The sequence below is a fragment of the Spermophilus citellus genome, assembly GCF_964194105.1.
Source record: "Spermophilus citellus genome assembly, chromosome: 17".
In the NCBI taxonomy this organism is placed as follows: domain Eukaryota; kingdom Metazoa; phylum Chordata; class Mammalia; order Rodentia; family Sciuridae; genus Spermophilus; species Spermophilus citellus.
Genome location: NC_138199.1, coordinates 71089179 through 71116502, shown reverse-complemented (window position 1 = coordinate 71116502; position 27324 = coordinate 71089179). Strand labels below are relative to the sequence as shown.

Genomic DNA, 27324 nt, shown 5'->3' with positions numbered 1-27324 from the left:
GCTGAGCCGAGGGCAGGCAGCTCAGCCGTAGTGCAAGACACACATCTAGTGAATATCGCCACACTGTGCAAAATTGTGCAAAGAGAACCACGCAGGGCTCAGGGGGAAACGGGGTGAGTGGAGCCACACTGAGAATCTTCATTAATGACATGTTAAAAAAGCGGAGGCCTATGAAGACGATGGCACCGTTTGACACACGTTAAATGGTTAAGAAATGCATCCGCGCCGCGGCCCACGGCAGCTTTGCCTTGGAAAGACCTGGAGTGTTTGTGGAAGTGGGTGTGGGAGGGACGGAGGTTGTGTGTTATTGTTCAGCCGTAGCAGGAGGGTGGCGTGAAATCAAAGAGAAAGTTGTAGCACCAGGTGTGGGCGGACGTCACCTGCCGGGAACCGAGGTTGCTGGAGGTGTGGGCACTGGCTCAGGCTGTGAGCAGCTGTGCCTCTCCGCTTAGCTGGGCCTGACTCCCTGCTCCTCCGAGTGCTTCCCGCAGACAAGATGGTGCCGGAGCAGACGCAGCAGCGTGGCTGGGTGCGCCTGGGTGTGCCTGTGCTTCTAGGGCCTGTCGTCCTACGGGGCAAATGCACCTTGTCCAACAGCTGTGCCTGGATTTTCTGTGGCAGCCCCACGAGTCCCACCCCCTTGTAGATGGAGTTGTCTGCGGTTTAACAAGGCTCAGTCCCCTGTCTGAGGTCACATGCTCCTTGAGCCATGGAGCTGGGACTGGGTCAAGGGTCATCGCAGCAGGGACTGTGATCAGAGTCACCTCACGGATGGGGAGACTGAGTCCTGATGAGGCGGCACCTGCCTCTTCTCAACCTGAAACCGTTTCTCCTGGGAAACCTGGATTCCGACTTCCCTCTCCGCAGCCACCCCCCCAGCCCTCCCCTCACCCAAGGCCCCTGAGTGCCTGTGAACCCCTGGGACCCGCTCCCTGCAGATCTTGACTCGGCAGGTCAGGTGCGGCCGTGAGTCTGCGTGTCTGACCTGCTCCCGGCTGTGCCCAGGCTGCAGGTCGCCCCGCCCTGAGTGGCAAGGCTGCCAAAGGCCTCCTCCCTCTTGGCGGGTCCCCCCCTCTTGTCACCTCCCACCTGGCTGCTCTTGCTTCCTTGGCCCAGCGGCCCTGCCTCACCAGCTCAGCCTCCATCCTGCCAGAACCTTCCGTCCTTGTGGCCCACCTGTCACAGCCTCCTGGAGGAACCCCAGCCTCGGGTCATCCCAACATTCAACCTACCTTGCTTCTTCCCAGAGGCCGCTGAGCCCCACCACTGGCCACCTGTGTAATAGCACCCGTGCAAGGTCAAGGTGCTGACCTCAGCCGGCCTCTGCAAAGTCTCCCGGGTCGGCTTGCTCCCCTCACCAAGGTTTAAACTCACTTCAAGTCTCTTAAAAATACCCAGCCCCCCAGTGGCCCTGTGTCTGCCCCTCGTTCCCTTGCTAACAACGCCTGGCCATAGACCCTGTGCTCTCTGTCCACTGTCCACTGAGACCGCACCTCCCCACCCCGGCCGTCAGGTTTCTCCTCGTGAAAGTCAGTGGGCCCTTTCCCACCTTCCCCGTCCCTTGGGGGAACTGACAGGGCCAGGCCACCCTCTCTGGATCAGCCCCACCCTTTGGCCTGGACCAGCTGCAGCTCACCGCCCACCAAGGGCCACAGAGCTTGAGCCAAGGCTGATCCGACTGCTCTTCACCGGGGCTGGCAGGGCCAGGGGCACCCGTTGGGACATTAGGACACACAGCTCGCTGTAGCCCTTCAGCTCTGCCGTCGTGGCTGGAGAGCAGCATGGGCCCCGCCCACGGGCGGCTGTGTTCCAGGGAAGCTTTATTTATGGGGCCGGGATTTGAATTTCATGCAGTGCTCATTCTTCTTTTGATTTCGTTCAGAAATTCAAAGATGGAAAATTTTTTTCTTCTACGCCTCTTGTAAAGAAGGCCGTGGTTTAAGGATGGGCTGTGGTTTGCCAACCGTACCTCCAAGAGCAACACCTTCACTTCAAAGGGATTCCTTTGTCCCAGGGAAAAGCCCAAACTCCTTACCCTGGTCCCTGAGGCCCTGGGGCCGGCAGGCTGGGAGTCCAGCGCCTCCCCTTCCCGTGCTCCCCTCTGGCCAGTGCTCGGTCATGCCTCACTGTCCCAGGCACGCTCAGTGGTCCTCAGCTTCCCTCTCGATTCTCCTTGGACGGCGTCTCCTCCCCACGCCCACCCTGCCCTCTCTCCCCAGCCTCCCCCAGGATCACCCTGGAGTCCCACGCACCTGTTCTCTCCCAAGGTTCAAGCCTCAATGCCAGGCTGACGAGGGTCCCTGGAGATCCTTGGTTGAATTGTGTCCCCCACGGCCCAAGAGATCCAGTCAGGTGGTGTCCCTCTGAGAAGAGGAAGAGACCCAGGGGGGAGAATCCCCTGCAAAGACCGCTGCTTCTTCCAGGAGTGGGGGGCACTGGAGGCAGCTGGGGGGGGGGCTGGGGAGGCCCCCACAAGGCCAGCAGATGAGGCTGCTGCCCCACCCACATGGTCAGGCCACCAAACCCAAGCCACCTGGTTCCTGGAGGCCTGGTTTCCTTTCAAGCTCCTTATCAACTTGTTTTCATTTGGTTTCTTTCTGATCCACCTCAGCACGAAAAGGATCCTCATGAATCTCAACCAGGTGTCAGGAGCCCGGGGCAAAAGAGCCCAGAGCAGAGGGCAGCAGAGGGGCTGCTCTCCCTGGGGAGCCGGAGCCCTGGGGATACCCTCAGGCATAACTGTTGGGGGGCAGGGGGCGCCCCTCTGCTTTTCTGTTTTCTTCTTTGTTTGTTTTTTAAATTATTGTTATTGCCTCCTCCACCCAAGCCCAGGATTTCTTCTCCCCCCACTTTTTTTTTTTTATCCCAAACTGAAACCTCACCAAGTTTTAACTCCTTGTACCCTGGACCTCATTCTCCTCCCTGGCTCCTGCTTCTTTTCTGCTTCCAGCTCCACCAGGTCACTTTCTCTGTGCAGAGTGACCCCAGCTCTCCCGACAGAGGGTGGCACAGACACAGCTCCGGGCCAGGCAGGGCCTGGGCAGCTCCCTGCAGGACCTTCACTCTGGGCAAAGACAAGCAGAGGAGAGAAGATGTGCCCTAGAGCAGTCCCAAGGGCCCCAGGACAGGTCAGGGAGCAGAGATGGGGCAAGGAAGGCTTTGTGGGAAGAGGGGCCTGAAATCGAATCCCACTTGTGTCCTCCGAGCTGGGTGACCTGGGGCACAGGCTCAACCTCTCTGAGCCCAGGTCCCAGGCTATAGAATGGAGGAGGTGTCTCCCCCACCTGGGGTTCACATGGGAACTACTGTGTGACAAGTGTCTGGCTCAGAACCCATGCTGGTCTTTGGTGGTCTTCAGTGGAGGGGAGAGCCCCTGCTTTCCTCCCAAGCAGTGTTGGTCCCACCCGCCATTGCAGAGTCTCATCCCACTCCCAGCCCTGCACTGTCCTGTTCCCTCCTCGCTGACCCTCTCAGCTTCTTACCGGCTAGACCTCTTTGGGGGATGGCTGGGCTAATGGATAACAGATTAATGAAGCCCTGGTCCTTGTTCATTGAGAGCAGTTAATTGGCCCAGAAGGTCACAGGGTCGATGGACACCCTCCCCCAGCCAGCCCAAGCCAAGGCTGTCACAGTGTCAGCAGCCCCCGCTCAATAATGCCACCATCCCTCTTGTTGACCATGAAGTCTGGGATTCATTAGAACATCATGAGCTCCCAGGGGAGGCCTGGAGGAGGCAGGGAGGCCAGGATGCCAGGGCAGGCCTGGGAGGCTGAAGGCACACCTTGGCTTCTGAGGCAAGTCTCTCATCAGAATCGGTTTTTACAAGCCACAGGCCATGCTTTGCCAGGGTTCCACCTTCAGGGACCTGCCAGGCTCAGCCTGCTTCTTCAGAGTCTACAGAACGAATGGCACCCACCCTGGTCCCCAACTCCATCATCCCTCCGGCATTGCCAGGGATTTGCCTGACCTGCTTTGCTCCCAACCTGTAACAAGTTATCACAGACGTAGCAACTTGAAGCCATGCAAATGTAGCCATTGCAGTTCTAGAGGTCGGAAGTCCTAAATTCAAGTGTCAACCTGGCAGGGCGGGTCTCCAGTGTCTGCAAACAGAAGATGGTGCCCCCACGCCAGACAGTCGATTCCTCCTTCCTCCACCTCCCTGTTCCACGCCAGCCCTGGAGGCCTGGGTGACGCCCCTCTGAGAGGTGAAGTGGATCTCCATCACCCAGCTGACCCATTCAGATGCTGATCTCTTCCAGGAAACCCTCATGACCCACCCAGGAAGCACGCTTTACCGGCTATCTGGACAGCCCTTAGCTCGGTCTCTCTGGTGCTCACAGTCGCTCTCGTGGTCAGCATCTTGGGCTCTTCCCCTTCCTGGCCACTTCAGGCACCCACACACACACCCTACGGGGCTCTAGGTGCCAGGTCACCCACCTCGGAGGGCCACCGTGTCCCTTACTATTCAAATGTCTGTCCTCTGTGAAAGACAAGTGCAGGGCTGTCCCCAGCCTGGCAGTGATCCTGGAAGACCTGGCCAACCTCGCCCTGGCCCATCTGCCACCTCTGTGGCCCTCGGTCCTCTGGCAGCCCCTCCCTCCCCAGGCTGCTGCGGGCCCAGCCAGGACACTCCTCCCTCCCCAGGCACTGACAGCAGAGGCACCGACGTGTGTCAGACTTTCCCCAAGACATGGGAGGGGAATTACAGCGCGGGTCGGAAACGCTTAAAATAGAACAGAAATCTGTTCCTGAACCCCCCCAGTCCTCACCACGGGGTGCACCCTGACGTCAGCCTCCCTGTGCTCCCCAACCCCCCTGACCTCCATGAGTAAGTGGAGCCACAGCCCAGGACCTCGTCCACCTGGGGCAGTGGGGCTCTCACCCTTGCACTGCGGGGCTCTCCTGGCCTCTCTAGCTGCCTTTCCCGGGGTCTCCTGTTACTAGATTCTCTGCTCCCTAGCAACAGCTCTTTCTTAGCACCTTCCAGCTGCTCCAGTTCTTACTCCCTGCTCAGCAGCAACCCCTTTCCTCCCCACACCGTTCACCCAGGTGGACGGGGGAGGAGGGTTCACAACCAAACCATCCTGCAAACCATTCTCCTTTCAGGACTGAGACCCCAAGTTATTGGGCACCACCCAGTGACGTTCTTGTTCTCTGGGTGCTAGGCTGACCCAGCATGCTGGCTCCCTATTAGCTGTGTGGCCTGGGGCAAGTTCCCTCCTGTCTCTGGACCCCAGTTTTCACATCTGTGAACTGAGGCTTCCTACAGTGTTGTGAGGATTAAATGAATCGGTATGTGTGGAGGCACCTGTGATTTTCCTTGCAGTAATATTTATTATTATGTTAATTGCATCATGGTATATATTGTCTATACGTTGTATGTAATTGTATATGGTATATTCAAAGGGGAAGGTACAGGGTGGACTCTTCCTTGGGAATCATCATAGAGTTTTGCCTCTTTTCTGAAGCTTTTAGCAAAAGTGGAGCTGGTCAGTTTCTAGCTGGCCAGGTCACAGGCATGCTGCCTGTTCCCACAGGTGCCTGGACACGCACATGCTGTGGCACCTGATACCTCTCCTGCCTGTTTCCCAAGAAGGTCCATGGGAAGAGGGTCAGAAGCCCAAGTTCCCAAGCTCAATTTCCCACTACGGTCCCCCAAACCTGCGCCAACCTCCGCCATCTGTGGTGACACCTACAGCTGTAGGAGCATAGGGCCCCTACTGACCCCCAGTGGATGTGGCAACCCAGCTGCCTTCTCTCCTGAGCACTGTGCACTTGAGAAGAGGCCTTGTGTCAGACAGCGTGTGTGCAAGAATGAGCCGAGTATGGGTGTGTGCACATATGAGCATGAGTCTGCGTGAGGAGGGGCCCCACGAGTGTGCAAATGGGGACACCGTAGGGTGTGCATAAATGCCTGTGCACACAGGAGGGCATGCATGAACGTGCTCTGTGCATGTGCAGGGTGCCCGTGCACACGCGCCCTTCCTCCATGTGAGCGTTACCGCGTGCATCTCCAGGCATCTGATTTATTAACCAGGACAATACAAGGAGAGCGTGCCTATTATTTCTGGTGTCCGTATCTGCTCCTGACAGCTTCGTGAAATTGAAATATCTTATTTAATGTGAGTAAGAATCATTTTAAATATCAACTGTGACACTCAAGGACTCCAACCAAAAAGGGCATTGTGTGTTTCCCCCCTGTGCAGGAGAAGATGCCACATTTGTTAGGCAGTTATTTTCTCCCCTGCTCCTCTCTTGTCTCTAAAAATCCAATTACCTGTGCCAGTTCTTCTCCCTGCTTTTGTGCTATGCCCTCCACCCCTGGCCTTGCTCTCCCTCCGGGGTCCTGCAGCTGTGGGGTCCTGCTGGGTTGAACCAGGACTATAATGAAGATAAGGATGGGTGTGGGTTCTTGGTGTGACTTCCTCCACCGCCCGCCTCCTGCTGCAGCCTCCAGTCTGACCACTGAGCCTCTGGCTGCCCTGGACCATCTACCGGGGAGAAAGCAGAGTTCCCTGAATTCAGAGGTTCCTCTGAGCTCTGCAGCTGTCAAAAATCCTGCGGCAGCTCCAAGGGCAGCTGTGGAAGATCTGCAAGCTTTACTGGCGTGGACACAAAGCAAGGGGGCAGAACGGGAGGCCGGGTCTCTTGTTGATGAAGGGGATGGTGCAGAAATCGAATGTGCTTGCATTTGCATGAAGAAAAGGCACTCCACACCGAGTGTCCTCCATGGGCGTTGGGGTGATGGGTGGCTGGGGCACGGGGTAGGAGGGACTTTCTTCTGTGTGTTTTTCTTGTATTCTTTGAGTTTTGAAATATGTGAAGATATTTCCTATAAGAGATAAGGAAGCAATCCTTTGAGGGGACCTGGGGCTGGGGGGATCCAGAGGCACTCAGCCCCTGGAGGCCACACTCCTCCCCAAGACTGCCAGAACTGCAGGCTGCTGGTGAACCAGGAAGAGGCTTCCTGCCCTCAGTGCTCCTGTTCCCTAGAGGAGCCAGCTCAGGACCCCACCCACCCACCTGAGGATGCAAATGGAGGTGACCAGGCTTTGGAAGCCAAGGAATGTGTGCTGCAAGGGAATCCGTGCTGTGGCATGCTTGGCATGGGTCCGCACTCTGGGGGTGGCTCCTGCTGCCCCCTTGTGGGCTCCCCTCCAGGGACCCCCCTTCCCAGCCCCTTCCCCAATGAGTCTTGCATTGGCTGACATTCAGCAACACCTCGGCAGTCCCTCCTGTGCCCGGCCATGCTTGCAAGGAGGATGGCTACTGCTCTCCCCACTCTGCAGACAGGGAGACCGAGGCCATGGCTTTTCTGTAACTCATCCAGAATGAGCAGAAGCGAAAGCCAAGTCTCCGTTGCTGCACCTCACAAGCCTGGTGCTCTCTCCTGTGCCACACTTCCTCTTGAGTGAGCCAGGTGTGGGCCCCCTAACTGGGCCCCTCCTCCAGAAGCCATTTCATCCATGCCTCTGCCCCTGGCTTGAAGACATGGACAGGGCCAGGCTCAGCTCCTTGCCGGGCTGTGCAAACCAAGGTGCTGGCCAGCTTCCTCTTCCACCCTCCCGGGAGGTGGAAAGGATAGAGTGGAGTGGGTTCCCCTGTAGGAAAGGCAGTGGGTGGAGCTGTTACTTTAAATAATGCTGCCTGAGAGTCGGAACCAGGTCTCTCAGGCAGGAGCACCCAGAGGCAGCCCAAGGAGAGGGGGAAGAGCCAGAGAGGGGCTGCTCCCCTCCACCCAGCCAGGCCTCCATCAAGAGGGCCAGAGGAGAGGTGTCGGGAGGGGACAGACCCGAAGCCTATTGGCCTTCCTCGTGGCTCCCAGTTCCACCTGGAGTCAAGGACAGAGAATCTTCCCCAGAAACTGACTTTTATTAAAGTTTAAATTTTGCCACGCATCACTGACATCAGCAAACAAATCCATATCCAATGAGTCCCTGGTGCCCGTTTTATAATGTATACTTAAATAATATGCACAAAGTGCATTTTTTAAATTTTATTTTTAAAATAAAAGCAATATACGTCGACAGTAAAGAAAACTTTAATGGCATAGAAAGACGTAAAATCGAAAAGTCGAAGTTTCCCTCCCTCCCCATCCGGGATACCTCTCCCAAAAGGGAGATAATACATTCTGGAGTATCCATCTTAAAAGAAAAAAAAAAAAAAAAGAAAAGCAAATCCTATGCAGATACCAGTATGTTCGTGTGATTGTATGTGTGCATTTTCACACACGAATATATGTGCTATTTTAATTTACCCAAGTCATATCATACCAAGTTGTAGCATGTCATCTCAGTATTCTTTGGCTCTTTTGTGGTGGAGTGAACAAATTTAAATTATTTTTATGGGATGAGTTGGCGTGATCCCAAGCATTAAACTAAGGATTCGGTCGCCTGTGTCTCTAAATAGCAATTCGTAAGGCTGCCTTATTATTCTTGCTCCTAACAGTCTGCGTGACATTACTTCGCCTCTTGTCACCTCGCATTCTGAGTACCTGCCCCCTGCACTTCCTCACTGGACTTCTGGCCATGCTCTTGGTGTCTTGGGGACCTTCCCACCTCACCCCCTACAGGTGCCCATTCATTCCGGGGCTGCAGCATCATTTATTGATCCGATCCTTCTGATGGACGTTCGGGTTGCTCCCTTTCCTTTGTTTACCTCTGCGATTACAAGCAGCACCTCAGTGAGCATCCCTGCACATATTTTCTGTCACGTTGCTGGCAAGTATGTCTAAAATGCCATCTCCCGGGTCAAGGACCTTGCATGGCCTAATTGTGACAGATTGGGACCCCAAAGGCCGGACCAGTTTACAGCACCACCGGCAGACCTGATGATGAGCCTCCCTCCTCCCCGCTCTTGCCGACACCGAGTGGGACGGTACCCCAAAACCACTGACACTCTGACGCGAAGCCTTGTCTTGCTTTGATGTCAATTTCTCTCAATATGCCAGGAGCCAGGCATCTTTTCAGATGTTTATCAGCCATTTCTATCTATGTGCCTCCTCCTGGTGCTTTTTTCACAGTATCTGATTCATGTCTAATCAGAGAGAGCCCTTCCAGTCTCTCTCCTTCCATCCCCCTCGCAGGTCATCCTGTCGCTTTCCCAGGAGCACTGTCCCTCGCCTGGGGAGGTGGCGTAGCAGACAGGAGCAGACACTGGGGTGGGGTCAAGGGTGAGCGGAGAGAAGGAAACAGATCTGCCAGAGTTTGGGCACCCGCCATCTCCCCATCATCATCTTTCTGTGCACAGTAGCCAGGGACAGATGAGAGCTGCAGCTGCTGGCGGAGATGGGGGATTGGGCAGCCAGAAGGTTCTGGATAACCCTGCAGAGCCAAAGCAAACCTGGCGCACCCCCAGCTGTGAGTCAGGCGCACACAGTTCCCGGAGAGAAGATGGGACCTTTGGCATGTGATCGCAGCGTTGACCTGGCTCCCAGCCCAGCTTGGAGGCAGGGAGGCTTGGGGGGGGCACTGCCTCTTAAGGTATGTGAGACTAGGGGTCAATGCCAAGGTGTTTCTGAACCTCGATGTCCCCACCACCACCACCACCAAATGGGGCTGCTAATGAAAGTACGTCTCCATCGTGTCAGTGGGAGATTCAATCAGAGGCTCTCCGTGCCCACCCGTGGCTCTCCATGCCCCCCATGGCTCTCCATGCCCACCCGCGGCTCTCTACACATCAAGTGAGAGGCGTGGGCTGGTGCAGTGGGCTTTGCATGAAATTTAAGTTTAAAAATTTGTTAGAATTGCCTTTCTTCTGAGATTCAGCTTCTTTTTGTCATCTCAGAAGTGTCCTTTTAAAATAAAATGCTGACCATTTCAATTTATTTTTCTCTCTCCCCAGCACTTTTTAATATTATTCCTCCTTTCTTCCTTTTTTTTTTGTTTGTTTTTTCAAGTGCTCATTGCTTGCTTCTGTTTGCTTTCTGGTTGGTTGGTTTTAATGATCTTGGCAAAGTAAAACGTTGACAGTCTCACGTCGATCCCCGTTTTTTTAAGTACTACTGGTCCATGATATCAACAGTCTGGGAACTGCTGTGTGAAATGAAGAAATGTATGAAACGTACTTAGTCCAGCCTCTGAAGCAGAGAGGGCGCTCAGAGAGGGGTAGCTACTGTGCCACCCTGGAAAGGTCATCACCTTTGACAGGGACGATGATCATGGTGGTGGAGATGATGCTGGGGAACATGGTAATGATATCTGCAGTGACAGGGATGATGGTGGTGGTGAAGGTGATGGAGATGGTGCTGATGGTAATGATGACGGTGACGATGATGGTGGCAGTGGTGACGATGATGGTGAACGTGGGGACGATATCTATGGTGGTGAGGAGGATGGTGGTGGTGATAAAGGTGCTGATGGGGGAGGCAGGGATGATGGTGCTGATGATAATAAAAAATAGACCCAAATCTTCACCGCATTGGCCTAGGATCTGACTTCCTTCCCAAGACTCCTAAAGCACAAGAAGTAAAATCAAGAATCAATAAATGGGATGGATTCAAATCAAAAAGCTTCTTCTCAGCAAAGGAAACAATTAATAAAGTGAGGAGAGAGCCTACAGATTAGGAGATTATCTTTACCACATACACCTCCAATAAAGCATTAATCTCTAGTTCCTATAAAGAACTCAAAAAAATTAATACCATAAAAACAAATAACCCAATCAATAAATGGGCTAAGGAACTGAACAGACACTTTTCACAGAAGAAATACAATTGATCAGCAAATATATTAAAAAATGTTCAACATCTCTAGCGATTAGAGAAATGCAAACAAAAACTACTCTGAGATTTCATCTCACTCCTGTCAGAATGGCAATCATCAAGAATACAGGCAACAATAAATGTTGGTGAGGATGTGGGGATAAAGGTCCACTCATACATTGCTGGTGGGACTGCAAATTGGTACAATCACTATGGAAAGCAATATGGAGATTCCTCAGAAAACTGGGAATGGAACCAACATTTGACCCAGCTATTCCACTCCTTGGTTTATACGCAAAGGAGTTAAAATCAGTGTACTATAGTGACGCAGCCACATCAATGTTTATGACAGCTCAATTCACAATAGCTAGACTATGGAACCAACTTAGATGTCCCTCAATAGATGAATGGATAAAGAAAATGTGGTATATATAATCAATGGAATATTACTCAGCTTTAAAGTAGAGTGAAATTATGGTATTTACCAGTAAATGGTTGGAGTTGGAAAATATTATGCTAAGGGAAATAAACCAATCCCACAAAACCAAAGGCTGAATGTTTTCTCTAATATGGGCATGTTAATTCACAATAAGGCAGGGTGTGGGGTGGGGTGCTAGGGAAGAATAGCATAGCATTACCTTAGATTAGGTAGAGGGAAGTGAAGGGAGGGGAGGGGAGGGGATGTGGGGATAGGGAAGATAGTAGAATGAAACAGACATTATTACTGTATGTATATATGTGACTGCAGGACCAATATGAGTCTGCAACATGTACACTCAGAAAAATAAAATTATACCCCATCTATGTATGGTTTATCAAAGTGCATAAATGCATTCTACTGTCATCTACAACTAATTACAACAAATAAAAAATCTAAAAACAAAACCGAGAATACAAAAATAAATAATGATGGTGGCAGTGGTGGTGCTGATGGTGCTGATGGCAGGGTGGTGATGATGGTGCTGATGGGGGTGGTGGTGCTGATGGTGCTGGTAATAATGACGGTGGCAGTGGTGGTGATGATGGTGAACATGGTGACGATGTCTTTGGTGGTGATGATGGTGCTGCTGGTGATAAGCCCTACCCTGGACTCATGTGACACAAGCCTGGGAATTCTTGGAAATGGGCAGCTCCCTGCCAGGCTTGGCATACCCTGGAGGTAATAAGCCTGTCCACCAAGGCAGCTGGGCAAACCCAAGGACACCCAAGGACTGAGACAAGGTGTCCTATACCCAAAACCCTTATTCCTCTGAGGGTCCTGCTAGACCATTGCTCAGAAGTGGGAAAGGTGGGGCTGGCGCTGGGGCTCAGCAGCAGAGCGCTTGCCTGGCATGTGTGCGGCCCTGGGTTCGATTCTCAGCACTACTTATAAATAAATAAAATAAAGGTCCTTTGACAACTAAAAAATATTTTAAAAGAAGAAGAAGTGGTAAAGGTGATCGCAGGGCCATCAGGGAGCTAGGCCCTGGTCCCAGGCTCCTTCACCCCCATGCTCACTCTCAGACGCTCCTCTTGCCAGGTGAGCACACCATGATACCTGCTCTCCAGCCTCTGCTCCCTCCACCCCAGTGCCAGACTCTGTAGCTTCTAGAGTGACATGTGTGTCCCAGGAGGTGTCTACCAAGAGCCCACACTTACCCAATGCAGCCGGACTGTCTCAGGGTCCCCTCCCTCCCCTCCACCAGCCACAGGAGAGCTGCCCTTATCCCAAAGAAGGACTGACGCAGAACATTTGGTGAAACATGAACTTCTCTGCTTCCAGCTCTGTGCCTAGCCAAAACAGAATGTCCTCACCTTTCTCCATCATGTGAGTCACGGACAGGGAAGACTGGCCTCCAGGAGAATTGAGGTGTAATAGGAGGCCAGGCTGTGGATTGGGTCAAGGACTCAAGCCCAGCACCTCCCAACCCTGGGGAAGTGATAAGGACCTTTCCATGATCCCATGACAGAGCCTGGGAGAGTCAAGAGCTCCCTAGAGCCCTGCATCCAGAAAGAGGTGATCTCTGACCCCTGAGCCTGGTCTGACCTCTGACCCCTGCAGCTACCTGATTTACTCACAGGCATCTTGTCTGTCCCTAGGTACATGATCACCAGCCTGGACCGCACCCACGCTGGCTTCTACCGCTGCATCGTGCGCAACCGGATGGGGGCCCTGCTGCAGCGGCAAACGGAGGTCCAGGTGGCCTGTGAGTACAGTGAGGAATGGGGTGGGGACAGGAGAGGGTCTGCAGGTCCACACCCACCAGTCCCACTCCAGGCAGAGCCAAAGCCAGTGTGGCCTTCCACACCTGCTGCACGGCGGGGCGGGGTGAGGGGCTTCCCATTCTGGGCCAATCCCCTTTTACAGTTGTTAGGAGAAGCTCAGAGACAGGATGGGAGTTCCCAAGGTCACAGCCAATCAGTGTCCCTCATGCATCTGCCAGCTCTGTGACCCTGTGGACGTGTCCAGAGAGTCATGAGCTCCCTGTACTCCTTCCAGAAGAGTGTGGCCTCCTCTATGCTCCTTAAACAGGGGCAGCCTCTTGGTTTCTTAAAAGATGGCCTTGCCACCATTTCTGAGGGTCTCCTCCAGGACACTCCTTCCTCGTGGGGCAGGGGCTCTTCAGGTGGCCGCCCTGAACCTCACAACTGTGACACTCTTCCTGGTAGACTTCCTGGGGCCTCCAGGACCTTGACCTTCCCATCCTCCAGCCCACTCAGCCCTGGAGCAAACAGCCTGGGGAGCCCCATGATCGTCAGGGGGCACTGGGAGGTGCCTCAGTGGGGGAACCAGAGCTCCAGGAGGGAGGGGGTGACGAGTCGGGGCTCCCAGGGGGACATGCGATGGAGGGTAAAACGCCAGGCCCTCACTGAGCCTTTGGAGTGTCGGCCTCTCCCACACCTCCAGCCCAGGGAGGCTTCCTCAGGTAGGAAAGGGGGATGGCACCAGAGGGACCCCCTGAGGGCAGAGACCAGGGCCTCACCGCGGCTCCTCCCAGAGCTGTGCCCTTCCTGGCCACCCCAGCAGGCTGCAGATGAGGCACAGCACGGCTGCCCCAGCCTGGTCTTCCAGGGACAGGGCGCGAGGTCGCACTGTGGGGTGCGGGTGTGGGAATCCTTAGTGAGCCCTGAAATGTAAATGAGGAAAGGACGTCCTCTCCTCAGAGCCCCGGGGACAGCCCCTGAGTTAACACAGGCAAGAGCTTGCTAGGCAGAGAGGAGCAGGAGAGATCTGCAAGAAAACCTGAAGTGAGGCAGAGTGTTTATAATGATTATGGAAAACAGCCCTCATCAAGAGTGGAGGACGCTCGCCCCGTAAGTCCGCAGCCAGGCAGCGCGGCCTCCACCCAGAGGGCGGCAAAGCTGGAGCACCAGCTGGAGGACTCCCACGGGGCTTTGTGTAGCATGTTCAGGAGGCGGGGGGGGGGGGGGGGGGCGGGGGGGGCAGGGGGCTGCGGCTCACTGGCAGGTGTGGGAGTGTGTGTGCACACTACTGCAGTCAGTCTGCCTATTTTCATGTGTGTGCAAGTGTGTGCACATGGGTGTGTGCGCCTCAGCCAGTCTGTTTCTCTAGTCAGCTGTCTGAAAGCACATGTGTGTGCAAGTGTGCCCACGCATTGCATACCTGTGTGCATGTGCAAGCATGTGCATGTATCTGTGCAGTGTGTGCTTACAAGTGTGCTTACACACACATCTGTGTGGTCCTTCACATCAGAGTTGGTGTGCTCTTTACTCACGTGTGTGCAGGAGAGAACATATGTGTGGGTGTACACGCAGGTGCACACATGCAGTCAGAAACACCATCCAGGACACCATTCAGTGCAGGCTGTGGGGTGAAGGGTGGGAACTCTGCCAAAGCCCTTGCTTCAGAGGAGACAGCAGGAACTTTCTGGCGAGCCCCTGAGATGAGATGACACAGTCTCCCCGGGCTGGCTGTGCTGGTGACAGATGGTCGGTGCCCGTGTGGCTGAAATGCCTCTTTCCTTGGTTGTGAGGGGGTCCAAGAGCACTGCATTGCACACCCCTGCTCACATACACACAAACCAGGATGGCAGGTCCTCCCTCCAAACCAGGCCTGACTGTGCATGGTCACTGCCCCAGGCCAACGGATCCTCTTGCCCTCAAGCTGGGGAGGCAGTGGTACTAGACACCTCTGTAGGCCCAGCAGAACAGGCGCACCTGCTGTGGGCAGAAAGACTTTGGTAAGGACCCAGGGGTACCTGGCACTTCCTGGCTGCTGCAGAGAGGAATCAAGATCACTCTACCCTGCCCTCCAGGGACGCCCAGCCTGGGAAACAGATGGGAGGGGATCTGTGCTGCCCGACACTCTCACCTTCTGCCCAGGTACAGACCCCTGCCATGGGGTCACCCTCAGCTCCTCTCCTGCTCATTGCAGTTTCCAGAGGCCTCCAAACCCTCTGGCGGTGCTGGCAGGGATGACCCCAGGTCAATGACATGTGGGAGCCTGGGCACTCTGAAGTGGCTGAGATCCAGCTGGCAGGCTGTGGGCCCAGCACCACAGGAGGCAGTGTGGCCTAACAAGGAGCGTGGTCTTGAGATGCGGATCACATTAAAATCCTGCATCTGCCCTTGATTGCTTTGTGACCCAGGAAGCAGCTGGACCTCTGAGCCTCTCACCAGCTCCAGTTTCTCACCTGTAGAATTCATTTAATCATTCCTACTTCCTAGGCACACCCCAAAGATTCCCTGAGCTCATGTGCCAAAGTCCTGCCTACAGTCTCCTTTGAGTCCCTGGGACTTGCTGCTGCAATTGCTATTCATGGCATCCTCTTAAGGAAGAATAAAAGCAGACCACAGAAAGCAGTGGCCTCCGGCAAGAGCTGCCCTGGCCAAATGCAGATCATGGAGCTGGCTGCCTTCCCAGGGGCCTCTGCCACCTCACGCAGTGGGACTCCTACCCTGCTACTGGGTCTTCTCAAAGCTCCAGGTGTGTCCTAGGCATGGCTTTGACCACGACTGTCACCATGTCCCCACCACCTTCTCCTGTGCTGCTGCTGCTAAGATGTACACATGTGACACAGGCCCTAGGCAGAGCAGCAGGACACCTTGGAGGGGTGGAAGGCAGAGTGAAGGGGAGGCTCGCGTTAGCCAGATCTGGGCCACCAGCCGGCTGCTGCTCCCCCAGACCAGTACTGAGCACCTGCTATGGCACCCGGCTTTCCTTCAGGGTCCCCTAAAGTGGAAGCTCCTGCCTGCAGCCCGTGGAGCCCTAAAGCCAGGGAGTCCTGAGAGCTCCTGCTGGCCCCGGAGAAGAACCGTCAGCCCAACAAGCTACAGGTTTTGCCAGCCCTGATGGCCAGGGCGGGGCCAGGAAGGGACAGGCACCTCTCCAGGCTCCTCTGTGGCCTTGCACTTGTCTCGTTTGGGGGGTGGTCTCTCTCTTTCTCTAGTTGAGGGAGGTGAGGCTTCCACCGTCCAAGGCTCCCAGGAATTCAGGGTGCAGGGAAAGATGAGATCTGGCTAGAGCAGCTCACCCTCACCACTCTCTGGGCAGCACACGCCATTCCTCGGTGGTCATCCCCCCTGAAGAGAGAAGTCCCTATCCCCGTGTTGTAGGTGAGGAAACCGAGGCCCAGCAGGGGCCGTAACTTACCCAGGTCTCAAGCACCAGAACCAGGATCTGAACCCATGATTGCCAACTGCCAGACACCCCACTGCTGCCTGAGCCTAAGGAAAGTAAAACCAGTGTGGGGTGTGGGAGAAGGGCACCTGCTGGGTCAGGTTCTGATGCATCCCAGCCACCCTGGGCTGTAGTGTCCCACACAGAGATGCCATCCCTCCCAGGATGCCTGTGGCTGGTGCCTGTGGCTGGGGTGGTCGCCTGTCACGTGATTTTTCACTGCTCTCTGCCTGGGCTCTTTGGTGTGCCAGGTCAGGACCCTTCTGTCTTGATTAACTATTGGCCATGCTGTGGGGATGGAGTCAGAAGGGGTGAGTCTGAGCTCCAGCTGAGGACCCTGGGTATATCCCTTCCTCTCAGGCCTCAGTGTCCAGGACTGTAAGATAAGATCCGTGTTAGCTCTGGTGTTAATAAGGTGAAGGTGGCTATCAGGCCAGGACCAGGGGCCCGACACAGAAGGCCAGAACCAGCCCTGGGCAGGAACCTCCAGAAGAATCCTTCCTCTGGCGTGACTAGGTGAACATCTTTCCTCAGTGGGTTCCCAAGACAGGTCAGAGAGCTTGGGAGGTATGTCCTACGAGCCACAAGTCAAGATGGGGAAACTGAGGCTCAGAGAGGTTAGAGGACAGCCCAAGGCTCCCCACCCGATATTTCTGCCTTCTGCCTTCGTCTTCCTAGTAGGGCATAGACATGAACCAACCTTGAGCCCTGGTTCAATGCCACATCTTAAAGCTGTGTGACCTTAACTTCTGTGTTACTTAACTCCTCTGTAGCTTCATGTCCTGGTGTATAAGAGGAAATGCTGCTGTTATGCCAGCTTGGCTGGGCAGTTGCAAGGATCCGTGGATCAATGCACACAAATAGTTGTAAATGCTTCCCAGCCGGGATGGACGCATGGGAGAGCAGACTTTCCACTCTCTAAGAAGTGAGCCAGGAAGGGTGACCTGGAACCTTGTGTCACTCTGTCTGCCCAAGTAGGGGCATCCCAGCCACCCCTCCACTTGGCAAGGCTGGGACTGGAGAGGCAGGTCAGGCACCAAGGAGCCCAGTTCAAGGAGGCTGACCCCTTGATTGCACACCCTGAGAACGAGTACCCGGCTCACCTCACCCTTTCCCTGTCCTGGGGTTCTCCCAGGCCTCTGCATCTGTCTCTGTCCACCCATCATCTGGCACAGCCGCACTCGCTCTGAGATGGGTCGGATGGGGCTACTTCTCCCAGACCCCTGGCTCTGGCCTCCTTGGCTGCGTCCACCTCTCTGAAAGGACAGGTTTTGTCCTGGGGCTCCAGGCAGCAGGTCCCCTGGTGGCTGCTGTCCTTTGTGCCCCTTTCCGGGGAGCCATCAGGCCCTACCCCCAGCTGGTGCCTTCCCAGAGAGGGCCCATGAATTGGGTTCTAATGAGAAATTAATAAGGCAGCTGTGCTAACAACTAATGATAATGGCAAAGTCGTTAAAAAAAGATTCTTTACGTGTTTTTAATTACAGCAATTAAGGGGAAGTCAATAAAACATCTCTCCCCCCCAGCCCCCTTCCTGTCCCCCACATTGAGTCTCTTCTTTGTATTTTTTAAAGTCACCATAAATTTCTGGCATTCAGCCTGTGGGAGGAGTGGGAGAGCCCTCTGGAATAGACAGGCTCCCCGGAGCCAACGGTCGGCCACGTGCGGGTCCTGTGGCACCTTTGTGTCCTCCCCTGGGCCGTGCCCCCAAGCCCCTCCCCAGCCTGCGCCAGCCAAGACCTGCCCAGCGCAGCACCAAGCCCAGCCACACACACACATCCAAGGCCTGTGTCCTGGCAACCTGGCTGCCACTCTAAGACGGGCCTGGAGGAGACCGAGCCTCAGTCCTGCCGGCTGGGGTGGGGCTTCTCCTCATTCTCCACCGGCCCGAGCACGGCATGCAGCATGCAGAGCCCACACTGCCCAATGGCCCTGAGCCCGTGCGTACCAAGCATCCATTTACCAGGGCCTTGAGGTCCCTCATGAACAAGGGCCATTGCCATGCAGTGCCCCCTAAGTTGTTCTAGACACTGAGGGCACAACAGGGGACAAAACCAAGACTCCCATCCCTGCCCTCAAGGAAAGTAGCCAGGAGACCGAAGCTAACAGGTGGACACATAACCCTAATCGGGGACACAAGGAAGGCAGATCAAGTCTTGTGAGGAAAACAAAGTCAGGTGAGAGGGACGGAGCGCGCCAGGGACCTTAACTGGTAGGCGTGGAGCTGGGTCACCCTGAGGAGGTGGCTTTGAGTAGAGTCTCCAGGACGTGGGTAGGGGGTGCGGAGGTCACCCGTGGCCAGGTGCAGGGGTGCTCGGGCGGGCTTGCCGGTCTGGGCCAAGGTGACCGGAGCAGAGTGAGGGTGCCCAAGAGAGGCAGGAAGTGGTTGGGAAGCAGGCCTCAGGGACAGACCAGGGTTCTCAGCCACCGTGGGGGGCAGAGTCACGGTGGGCTCTGGTTGCAGGGAAAGCGTCGTTTTCATGGCACACATATAAAACCACAAGAGACACCATTCCACGCCCCGCAGCTTGGCAAAGCCCAAGGAGACCAGCCCGACCCTGTGCTGGTGGAAACCCGGGGCGCTGGAGGTGGGTGTGTGAACTGGTGCAGCTTGGGAAACCGTTTGGCATTATTAGTAAAATAGACGTGTGCCTGCCCTGTGTCCCGGCTCGGCACGTCCCCTCCCGTACCAGAGCACGGGAGGGGCTGCCCTCCACAGGACAGCAGCATGCCGGGAGAGAACGCGGGGCAGCACCTGGCCCCATGGCCCACGCGCTCCCACGCCACCTGAAAATGACCGAATTAAGGGCGAGGACTCAGGGTCAGCACCGCAAAATCATGTTGCTTCAAAAAGCAAATCACAGAAGCCCACACTCAGATAATCCCAGGCACAGGGGCTTTAGAGCAGAGTAAATGAGCCGTGAGCTGCTCCAGCGAGCAGTGATGTGTGGTGAGATGTGAAGAGACGGCGGGAGAGCCCCGCGTCCAGGAGAGAAACGGGCCCTGCAGCGGGAGGGCCTGGGAGGTGTCGGCAGGCCCTGGCTTGTAAGCTGGGTGCTGGGCGCCCGGGCGCTGATTTCATTCTTCTTTAAACGATACATAAAATTACATTCTCTCTTTTCTATGCATGACAGCTCATGATTTAAGAATAAATAAAAGCAATGACTATATTGTGAAGTGGAACGCGCACTTTACAGGACCTGTTAAGCCATAACAAAGACATCAAGGAGATGTCTTAGGCCACTTCCAGCTGTGCCCCGGGCCCACACTGCTCTGCGCCTGGGGCAGCTGGTTGGCAAGGTGGCCTCAGCCCTGGCGCATGAGCAAGCCAGCACTGCAAGGGGCATGGGGTGGAGCCTGCTTCCTCCTGGACCCTGGAGCCCGACCCCTCCCTTCCTCTAACCTGCCCTCCGGCTGTCTGGCTCCTTCTCAAAGCTGCCTCTTGGCTGCAGGGCTGCAGGCCAGGCGCCTGGTGCACATGCCACACCCAGGAAGCCCACCTGACAAGGTGGAAAGGGGAGAATGGGAGGACACTGGGGGTCCAGGGCGTGTGGTGAGATGGGCAGATGGTGGGTAGAGGGGCGGAGGAGGATCAACCACAGAAATGGGAGCACGGCCCTCGGAGCCCTCCTTCCTCCACCCCTCCCACCACCCGTGTGTACAGGCCCATGCCATCACCCCTCCACATAACGGTGCATACAACCAGCCGCCCCACACATGCAAACATACATGTTACATAGGGGCATACGCCATCCATCCTCCACACACACAAAGACACACACGTACCATCCACCCCAACACACAACATACATGCATGCCATCATGACACACGCACACGTGTGTAAGCAGGCACCCCTCCTGCCACACACGCATGGATGCCACACACACTGCCCCGTACACACAGACATGCATCCTACCACCATCTGTCCCACCGTCTGAGCCTGTGTGTGGAGAAGGACAGATCATCCCTCCAGCCTACCAGCCCCCTCCCTCCATTCCCCGGCCTCCATCTACCCAGGGACTGCACAACCCCACCCTTCCCCATTGGCCCTTCCTTCCCTCGGCCCACCCTTCTCTCCCACCTCCTGGCCTCAGCCACCCCATAAATTGGCCAGCTAGTTAGTTCCCTGGTCTCAGCCTGAAGGAAGCTCACCCACCCCCCAGGTCAGCCGCCAAGCGCCAGGAGGGCAGAGAACAGGACTTTCTTCCGTGCCCACCACAGGGCCTGCCGGGCGCACAGTAGGAGCTCCTAAAGAGCCGATAAACATGGCATTGGGTGAGTTTAGACAGGACCTACTATGCGCAGAGCTCGGGCCTGGTGGCTGGTAGGGATCTGCTGCCTCCCCTCCCGACCTCCCTCTGGCCGAAGGAGACAAGTGCAGTGAGCAGTTCAGTGCAGTTCAGTGCAGGCCAGAGTCAGGAAAAGGCCCAGACTTGGCCGGGAGGCCGAGCTCAGCTGGGCCCTGAACGCGGGAGGAATCACTCTGTCTCCATCAGCCTCCATCTCCCCACCAACCAAATGAAGCTAATAAAACTAGAGCGAGGAGAAAGCCGCAGAATTGCCATGAAATTGCTTTAAATTGTTTAAATATATCTTCCGAGTTCTGTGAAAAGTTTTTTAAATGGATAAAATTATTGTACGAACTGAAATCAATGTGATTTATTGATGTAATCTTTTTTAGACAGAGGCAAGTAATAGAAATTAATAAACAACTAAAAATGTACATTTATTAAAATTGAGCTTGTCATGTTATTGGGAAGATTAAATGAGATAATGCATGTGAAGCCTACCTAGAAAGAAACCCTCATGGGGTGAGTGCCCGGCAAGCCTGCTTTCTATTTCTATTTGCTTGGCACGGGGTGATCCTTTGTTGAGGAGGTGATGTTTACGCTAAATGAAAAATGTACAGGATTCCAATATTTTAATATTGAAAAATATTGGATACTGATTTTAACACTTTTGCATACCTTCCAGTTTCTATGTGTGATAAATTACCCAGAACACAATGGTATACAGCAATCATGTATTAAGCTTACAGATTCTGTGATTCGGGAATTTGGGCCAGGCCCAGGAGAATGGGCTGTCTCTGCTCTATGTGGTTGGAGGTCTCCGTGGCAGGCTTGAAGGCCCAGGCTGAAGTCACCTGAGGGCTCACCTGTGTTCATTCAGATGTCTGGGGTAGAGCTGGCTGTCGTCTGGAACTTCAGACTCTCTCCGGGTGGGTTGTTCCCATATCTGCTTGGGCTAGCTGAGCATCCTCCCAGGGCCAGTGTCTGATGAGTGACAGCCAGGTCGAAGCTGTATCCTTTGGATGACCTACCTGGAAGAGTCATACAGCATGCCTTCCAGCAGGTTCTATCGGTGGAAAAGTCACAAACTCCCAAGATTCAAGTGGAGGGCATATTGGCCCTGCCTCCCAGGGCAGGAATGTCAATCACAGTGTAAGAAGAGCGAGTGGGAAGGGAACCATCTTTGGAAAGCTGCAACATGGCCCACACGCCTTATCCCATGTAATCCTCAGGGCAAGCCACGGGGAAGGCACCCTCCTTAACTTTTGATTACACACAAGAAGCAATTAAGGCTCAGCAAGGTTGAATATTTTGACCAGCATCACAGCTATAAGTATCAGAGCTAGGATTAGAGCTCAGTGTCAAAGTCCCCAGAGCCACCACCAACCATTGACGTACTGCCTGCCAATTCTAGAACAAGGTTGCTGACAGCAGATTTTATTTTTTGAAACACTAAATTGGCTACCTCCCCCAGGATGATGTCGAACCAGGGTACCTTGGTGAATCCTGGCTTGTTGTGGCAATCCAGGCAGGTGCCCAGCAAGTCAACAGAGGCTCTGTGGTGGGCAGTTGGGGGTGTGTGATTCTAGGAGGCAGGACAGTGTGGACATTCCGGCAAGCAAGGTTGTTTGAGGTCCCCTTAGGGAGGGACCTTGAATCCAGGCAAGGGGGTCAAACTTCCTGTGCCAGGGAAGAGATACCAAAGGCTCAAGCAGTCAATGACAGGGGCCAGACTCTTCTTTAGGAACCATGGGGGAGACCCCCAGGTGGGAGGCCAGAGGTCGAGCAACGGGGACCACTAGTTGGCAGGGCTTGGGGGGACCTGGTACCTTGGTACCTGAGAGTGGTGTCCCAGAGGAAGAAGTGGGGACCTTATAGGGGACCAGGAAACACCTCTGATGTCAGGAAGGGAAGCAGCATCAAAGACTCCAAATGGCTGAGCTCAGGGGACTGGCCAGGGTGGCGGTGGTGGGAGCGATGGATAGAACTAATAGCAGAAAAGAGGAGTTGGCCCGAGGTGGCAGGGCCTCCTGGCAGAAATGCCCGGCAGACGCTGGGAATGGTGCCCTGGTGCTCAGGGAGAGCTGAGCTGGGGCAGAGGACGTGGGTCATTCGTAGACTGGTTATGATCAAAGCCATAAGGTCAGGTGAGACACCAGAGAGGGGAGGCAGCGTGGCCCCAAAGAGACTCAAGTCCAGGGCTTGAGAAGAAGAGAGCTCAGGCCAGTGGCCTTAAACTTGGGCGTGCAGCGGAATCTGTAAGTCAGGCTGCGAATCAAGAATTCAGAGGCCAGGTGTGTGACAGCTGGGCCATCCACGGCCTGGGGAGGAGGGGACGCCGGGAGAGTCTGGGTTTGCCAAGTGCCAGGTGACGTTGAGACCTGCCAGGGTGGGATAAGCCCAGCTGTCTTCAGTCACCACGGCAGTTCTCAACTGTGGCTTGTCCTGGGCACCACAGACCCATACGGATGCCTGGGTCCCACCCACCCACAAGAGTCTCACCTCTGGAAACAGAGGAAGAAGAGGCCACGCTGTTCAAGGAGTTGAGAAATAACAGCCACCCTGGTAAGAGAAGCTCAGGTGGCTTAGGACATGTGGCCTCTTGGGTGCAGAGGGGAACGTTGGGCACTGGAGAAACCAAGGCCCACGGGGCCACGGTCTGAGCTCTTCCTGCACGTAGGCCTGCTGACCTGGGGAGCCCAGGGTGTGCCACGATGTAGTGAGGGTTTGAGGAGGAGGCTGTGGGCTGATGTGGGCTGCCCCAAGCATGGTGTCCCCCTCCCCCACGTCCCACACCAATGAAATCAGAAGCTCAGGGTGGGACTCCCATCAGGCCTCTTTAACTCTGCAGGTTCCTGACACCGCTCCTGGGGAGGAACAGCGCTCCTGCTGGCTGAACATGGACACCCTTCAGGGGCGTCCTGCTAGGTGGCTGGTTCTGATTGGCAGGTCTGGGGGGCAGAGACTCTGCATGTCTAACAGGTGCTCAGTTGACGCCCACACTGCAGGCCCCCAGACCACACCTGGAGCATGGAGGATGGACATTCATTTCCAGCTGCTGAGGCAGAAGCAGTCCCCCCACGCCCAGTCCCAGCCCGACAGGCGGGCAGGTGGGTGGGCCCGCGAGCAGGGAACCGAGGTCTCCCGTCTGGCCCTCTGCCCTCTGCTCCCTTCAGGCTGCCAGAACATCAGTGTTCTCCTATCTGCCAAGCACGGAGAATGCTTTAAACAGAACAGCGCGGGGTTGATGTCCTGCACACACAGATTCGGCCTCACTCACAGCCCCCAGGGCCCAGGTGGGGCATCCTCCTCACAGGGAGGCTGTTTATGAGGATCCAAGACCCCACTCTTTTCAGCACCCCCACCCTTCCCTTTCCCTAGGGGCACCGTCTGTGACCCACGCCTAAAAGCCCTGCCAAGCCCAAAGCAGCAGGCACGGAGGGGGTAGCCGAAATCCAAAGTTTTAGGTCCAAGTGCAAATCCTGGCTCTGTCCCTTCCTAGCTGTGTGACCTTGGACAAGTTAATTAACCTTTCATTTGAGCAGTATTTTTTTTATTGTAAAATATGTGAAATAATGATCAACCTCCCACGGTTGCTGGATAAATCGATTCGAGGATATACGGATATAAGTGGATATAAAACCCAGACGCATAAAGAGAGCGCATTACGCTGATGAATTAGAGGACGGGGCGGGCGGATCTGAGGTGCTCCAAGCATGGCGTCCCCTGCCTGGTGGTCACCTTCCGAGGTACTCCTCCCGTCCTGCCCATGTTATCCTGCTGCGGCCACCACGTCACACCGGCGTCCCCGAGCTGACTCCAGTCCCTGATCCCTGCCTCCCTCTCCCCCTGCAGACATGGGCAGCTTTGAGGAGGGCGAGAAGCGCCAGAGTGTCTCCCACGGAGAAGCCGCCGTCATCCGTGCCCCACGCATCGCCAGCTTCCCCCGGCCGCAGGTGACCTGGTTCCGCGATGGCCGCAAGATCCCGCCCAGCAGCCGCATGTGAGGCCCCACTCTGGAGGGAGCAGGGGGAAGCTGTTCCTGGGGGAGGGGTTGGGGGTCAGATAAACGCAGGGGAGGGTCGGCCCTGCAGAAGCCTCGCTCAGCTCTTCCGGGACGTGGCCAGCCTGGGCTCCTGGCAGAATGGCCACACAAGTTAGGTTTGCCAGGGACTTTCTTGGAACCTACGTGCCAGGACTTGGGGCTCCCAGGGAATCCCAGGGCGTGTCTCTGCTCTTGGCTGGAGACAACTCTGCCTCTCGGAGGACTTAAAATACCCAAGCAGGCAGCACAAGGCGCGTCGCCATGGCGACAGGCCCAGGACTCAGGCCAGCACAGGGGTGGTAGCGGGCGCAGGCGGTTCCGTTGTACGGGTGTGGCTGGGTGTCTGCTGGGTGCGAGGGTGTGTCTGCTTGGGCTGCAGGAAGTTGGTGTGGCCAGGGAGGCCGGGCAGGGAGGGCCAACACACGGGGCTTTCAGGGCTCACAAGGACCTTCTGTGCGCCCCTGGCTGGGGAGTGACACCGCTAACGTCCCTCAGGTCCACCGAAGGCGGGAGGGACAACGGGCCTCCAGGAGGTCCCCTGGGCTTTCCTCTCTGGGCTGCCAACTCTCCCCTCTCCCAGAAAGACCAGCTGCTCCCCATCTGCTCGGGCTGCCAAACTGACAGGACAGAGCACGTTCTGGTCCCTGAAGCAAGTGGAGGGGTAGACGGACGGCTCTTTGGGGAGCGCGAGGACCCGCGGTGGAAACACAGAAGCAATAACAGTAATGTCATAGTGATAGGAGTGACTGTCATTTATCACAGGACAGCTGTGTGCACTCACACTCCCATTCCCCCAGGGCTGCTGCACTCCAGAGGTAGCGGGTGTTCTCAGCCTCCCGCCCCCAGAGCACATGCTCCAGGAACACTTGCTGAATGCAGGATCCCAGGACGACCCCAGGAAGTGGCTGGCTCTCCCCCACTGCACCAACAACAGAGGGAAGCCCCCACCATTACCACTTTCCCAAGTCTCAGAGGGAGTCAGGATGGCTCATCCCTCCCTCTGGGAGGGCAAACGGCACAGACACACGCAAACCCCTGCGCTTTGGAGACCGTGTCCTGGCCCAGTGATCCTCAACCTAGCCATGGAACTCTCTTGGGAGCTCTAAAATAGACTGACCCTTGAGTTCCGCCCTAAGGTACCCTGATTTATTTGAAATGGAGAGCAATCGGGAAGTAGGAATTTTTAAAAGCTCACCAGGTGATTCTAAGGCACAGCCGGGGTCAAGAACCCCTCCTAGTATGTAACAGCAATCTACAGCCACAATGTGCTCTGTAACAAAACATCCCAATGGCTAAAACAACCAGCAGGAACACTTAGAAAATTTTTCTTAGGCATCTACAGGTTGGTGGTATAGGCTGGCACTTCTTCCTGGGGTTGGCTGGCCACTGACTAGCCTCGAAGGGCCTCATGCTGGCCGACAGGTGACTGCTCTGATCTAGGCATCACCCTCCTGACAGCTAGCATGTTGTCTGGCGGTTGCAGAGGAGCAGGAGAGGAAGCAGAAACTCGGATTTTTAAGTCTCTGCTAACATCCATTTGGCCAAAACAAGAACATGGCAGAACTCAAAAGCACACGTGTGCCAGGGGACCCTGAGAGGACGGCAGAGTCACCAGGCTCAGAGTAAGATGGAGAATGGGGCAGCAGCCTGGGTTCCCGGGTGGACTGACAGCGCAGGTCAGAGCCCACCCCTTAGAACTCAGTTTCAATGAAGCCAGCAGAACTTTCACCTCAGCATGGAGGCTGGGGTTAGGCTGTAGACAGGGTGCTCTATGCATAGCACAGGCTCAGGGCAGGGAGAGGCATTGGAGCCACGCTAGCTCCCTTGATGCGGTAATCTCACGCACCCAGGCATATCAAGACATCCTGCAAGCAATTGATTGGTAGTGTCTGTCCAGAGCACAGAATGGAAAAGGGTTCTGAGGCCCCATCCAGGCTGGTGGGAAAGAGCACGGTGGTGGATTGGTAATGTCTGCCCGGCTGCGGGAGGGGGCTGTGCTGTGCTGGAGGAGGCCCTCACGCCCATCCTCCCTTTCCTAACACCTTCCAGCCTCCTTTTCCCACTCCAGGCCTCTGTCCTCAACCGCTTCCCATTCCCAGAACCCTCTGGCCCCAGGACAGAGTCTCCCTGACCTGCACACACACGCGCTCACTCACACACACACCATCACCCAGTCCTGCCAGACACAGGCTAGAACTCTGGGGTGCCTCTGTCTTGGCAGCTACCACATGTTAACACCCATCACTGAACAGAGAGGGTCCTGGAAGCCGCTCCCTGGTGTCTGCACGTCAGAGCTCCGTGTCTGATGAGCACCGTCAGTCTGAGGGGCCTGTGGGGTATCCGGGAAGACTGCTGCCACCACCGGCCTGGGCACCATCACACCAGGCCCCAAGCTCTGTTGAAAACGAGACAAGATTCCCAACAGAGATGCCTCCTGGGGCCTTTGGGCACAGCCTAGGACGGTTTAGTTTATTCTTAATTGAATTAAGGCTTGAACCCTTCGGAGCTAAGGAAAGGGGGTAACCAAATAGCAGCAGCAGGCAGGATGTGGTGGGGCCCATCAGAGGAGTGGACAAGGCCCAGGACATTGTAACCAGGGTGTGGCTGGAAAGGACAATCCAGCCCCTGTCTGAAAGTGAGAGTCCAGTGCCCCCCAAAGGCCCACCCCTG

At 55.4% G+C, this 27324-nt stretch overlaps 1 protein-coding gene across 3 annotated transcripts in view; it reads left to right on the top strand.

Annotated features, from left to right (window-relative positions):
- The window catches only part of SDK2 (sidekick cell adhesion molecule 2), a 233674-nt gene that overhangs the window by 119452 nt on the left and 86898 nt on the right, over positions 1-27324 (top strand). For all 3 annotated transcript variants that reach the window (XM_081270316.1, XM_081270315.1, XM_081270314.1), the window contains exons 3-4: positions 12782-12888; positions 24465-24612. In XM_081270316.1, coding sequence (XP_081126442.1) covers positions 12782-12888; positions 24465-24612 — 255 coding nt within the window. The remainder of the gene's footprint in view (positions 1-12781; positions 12889-24464; positions 24613-27324) is intronic.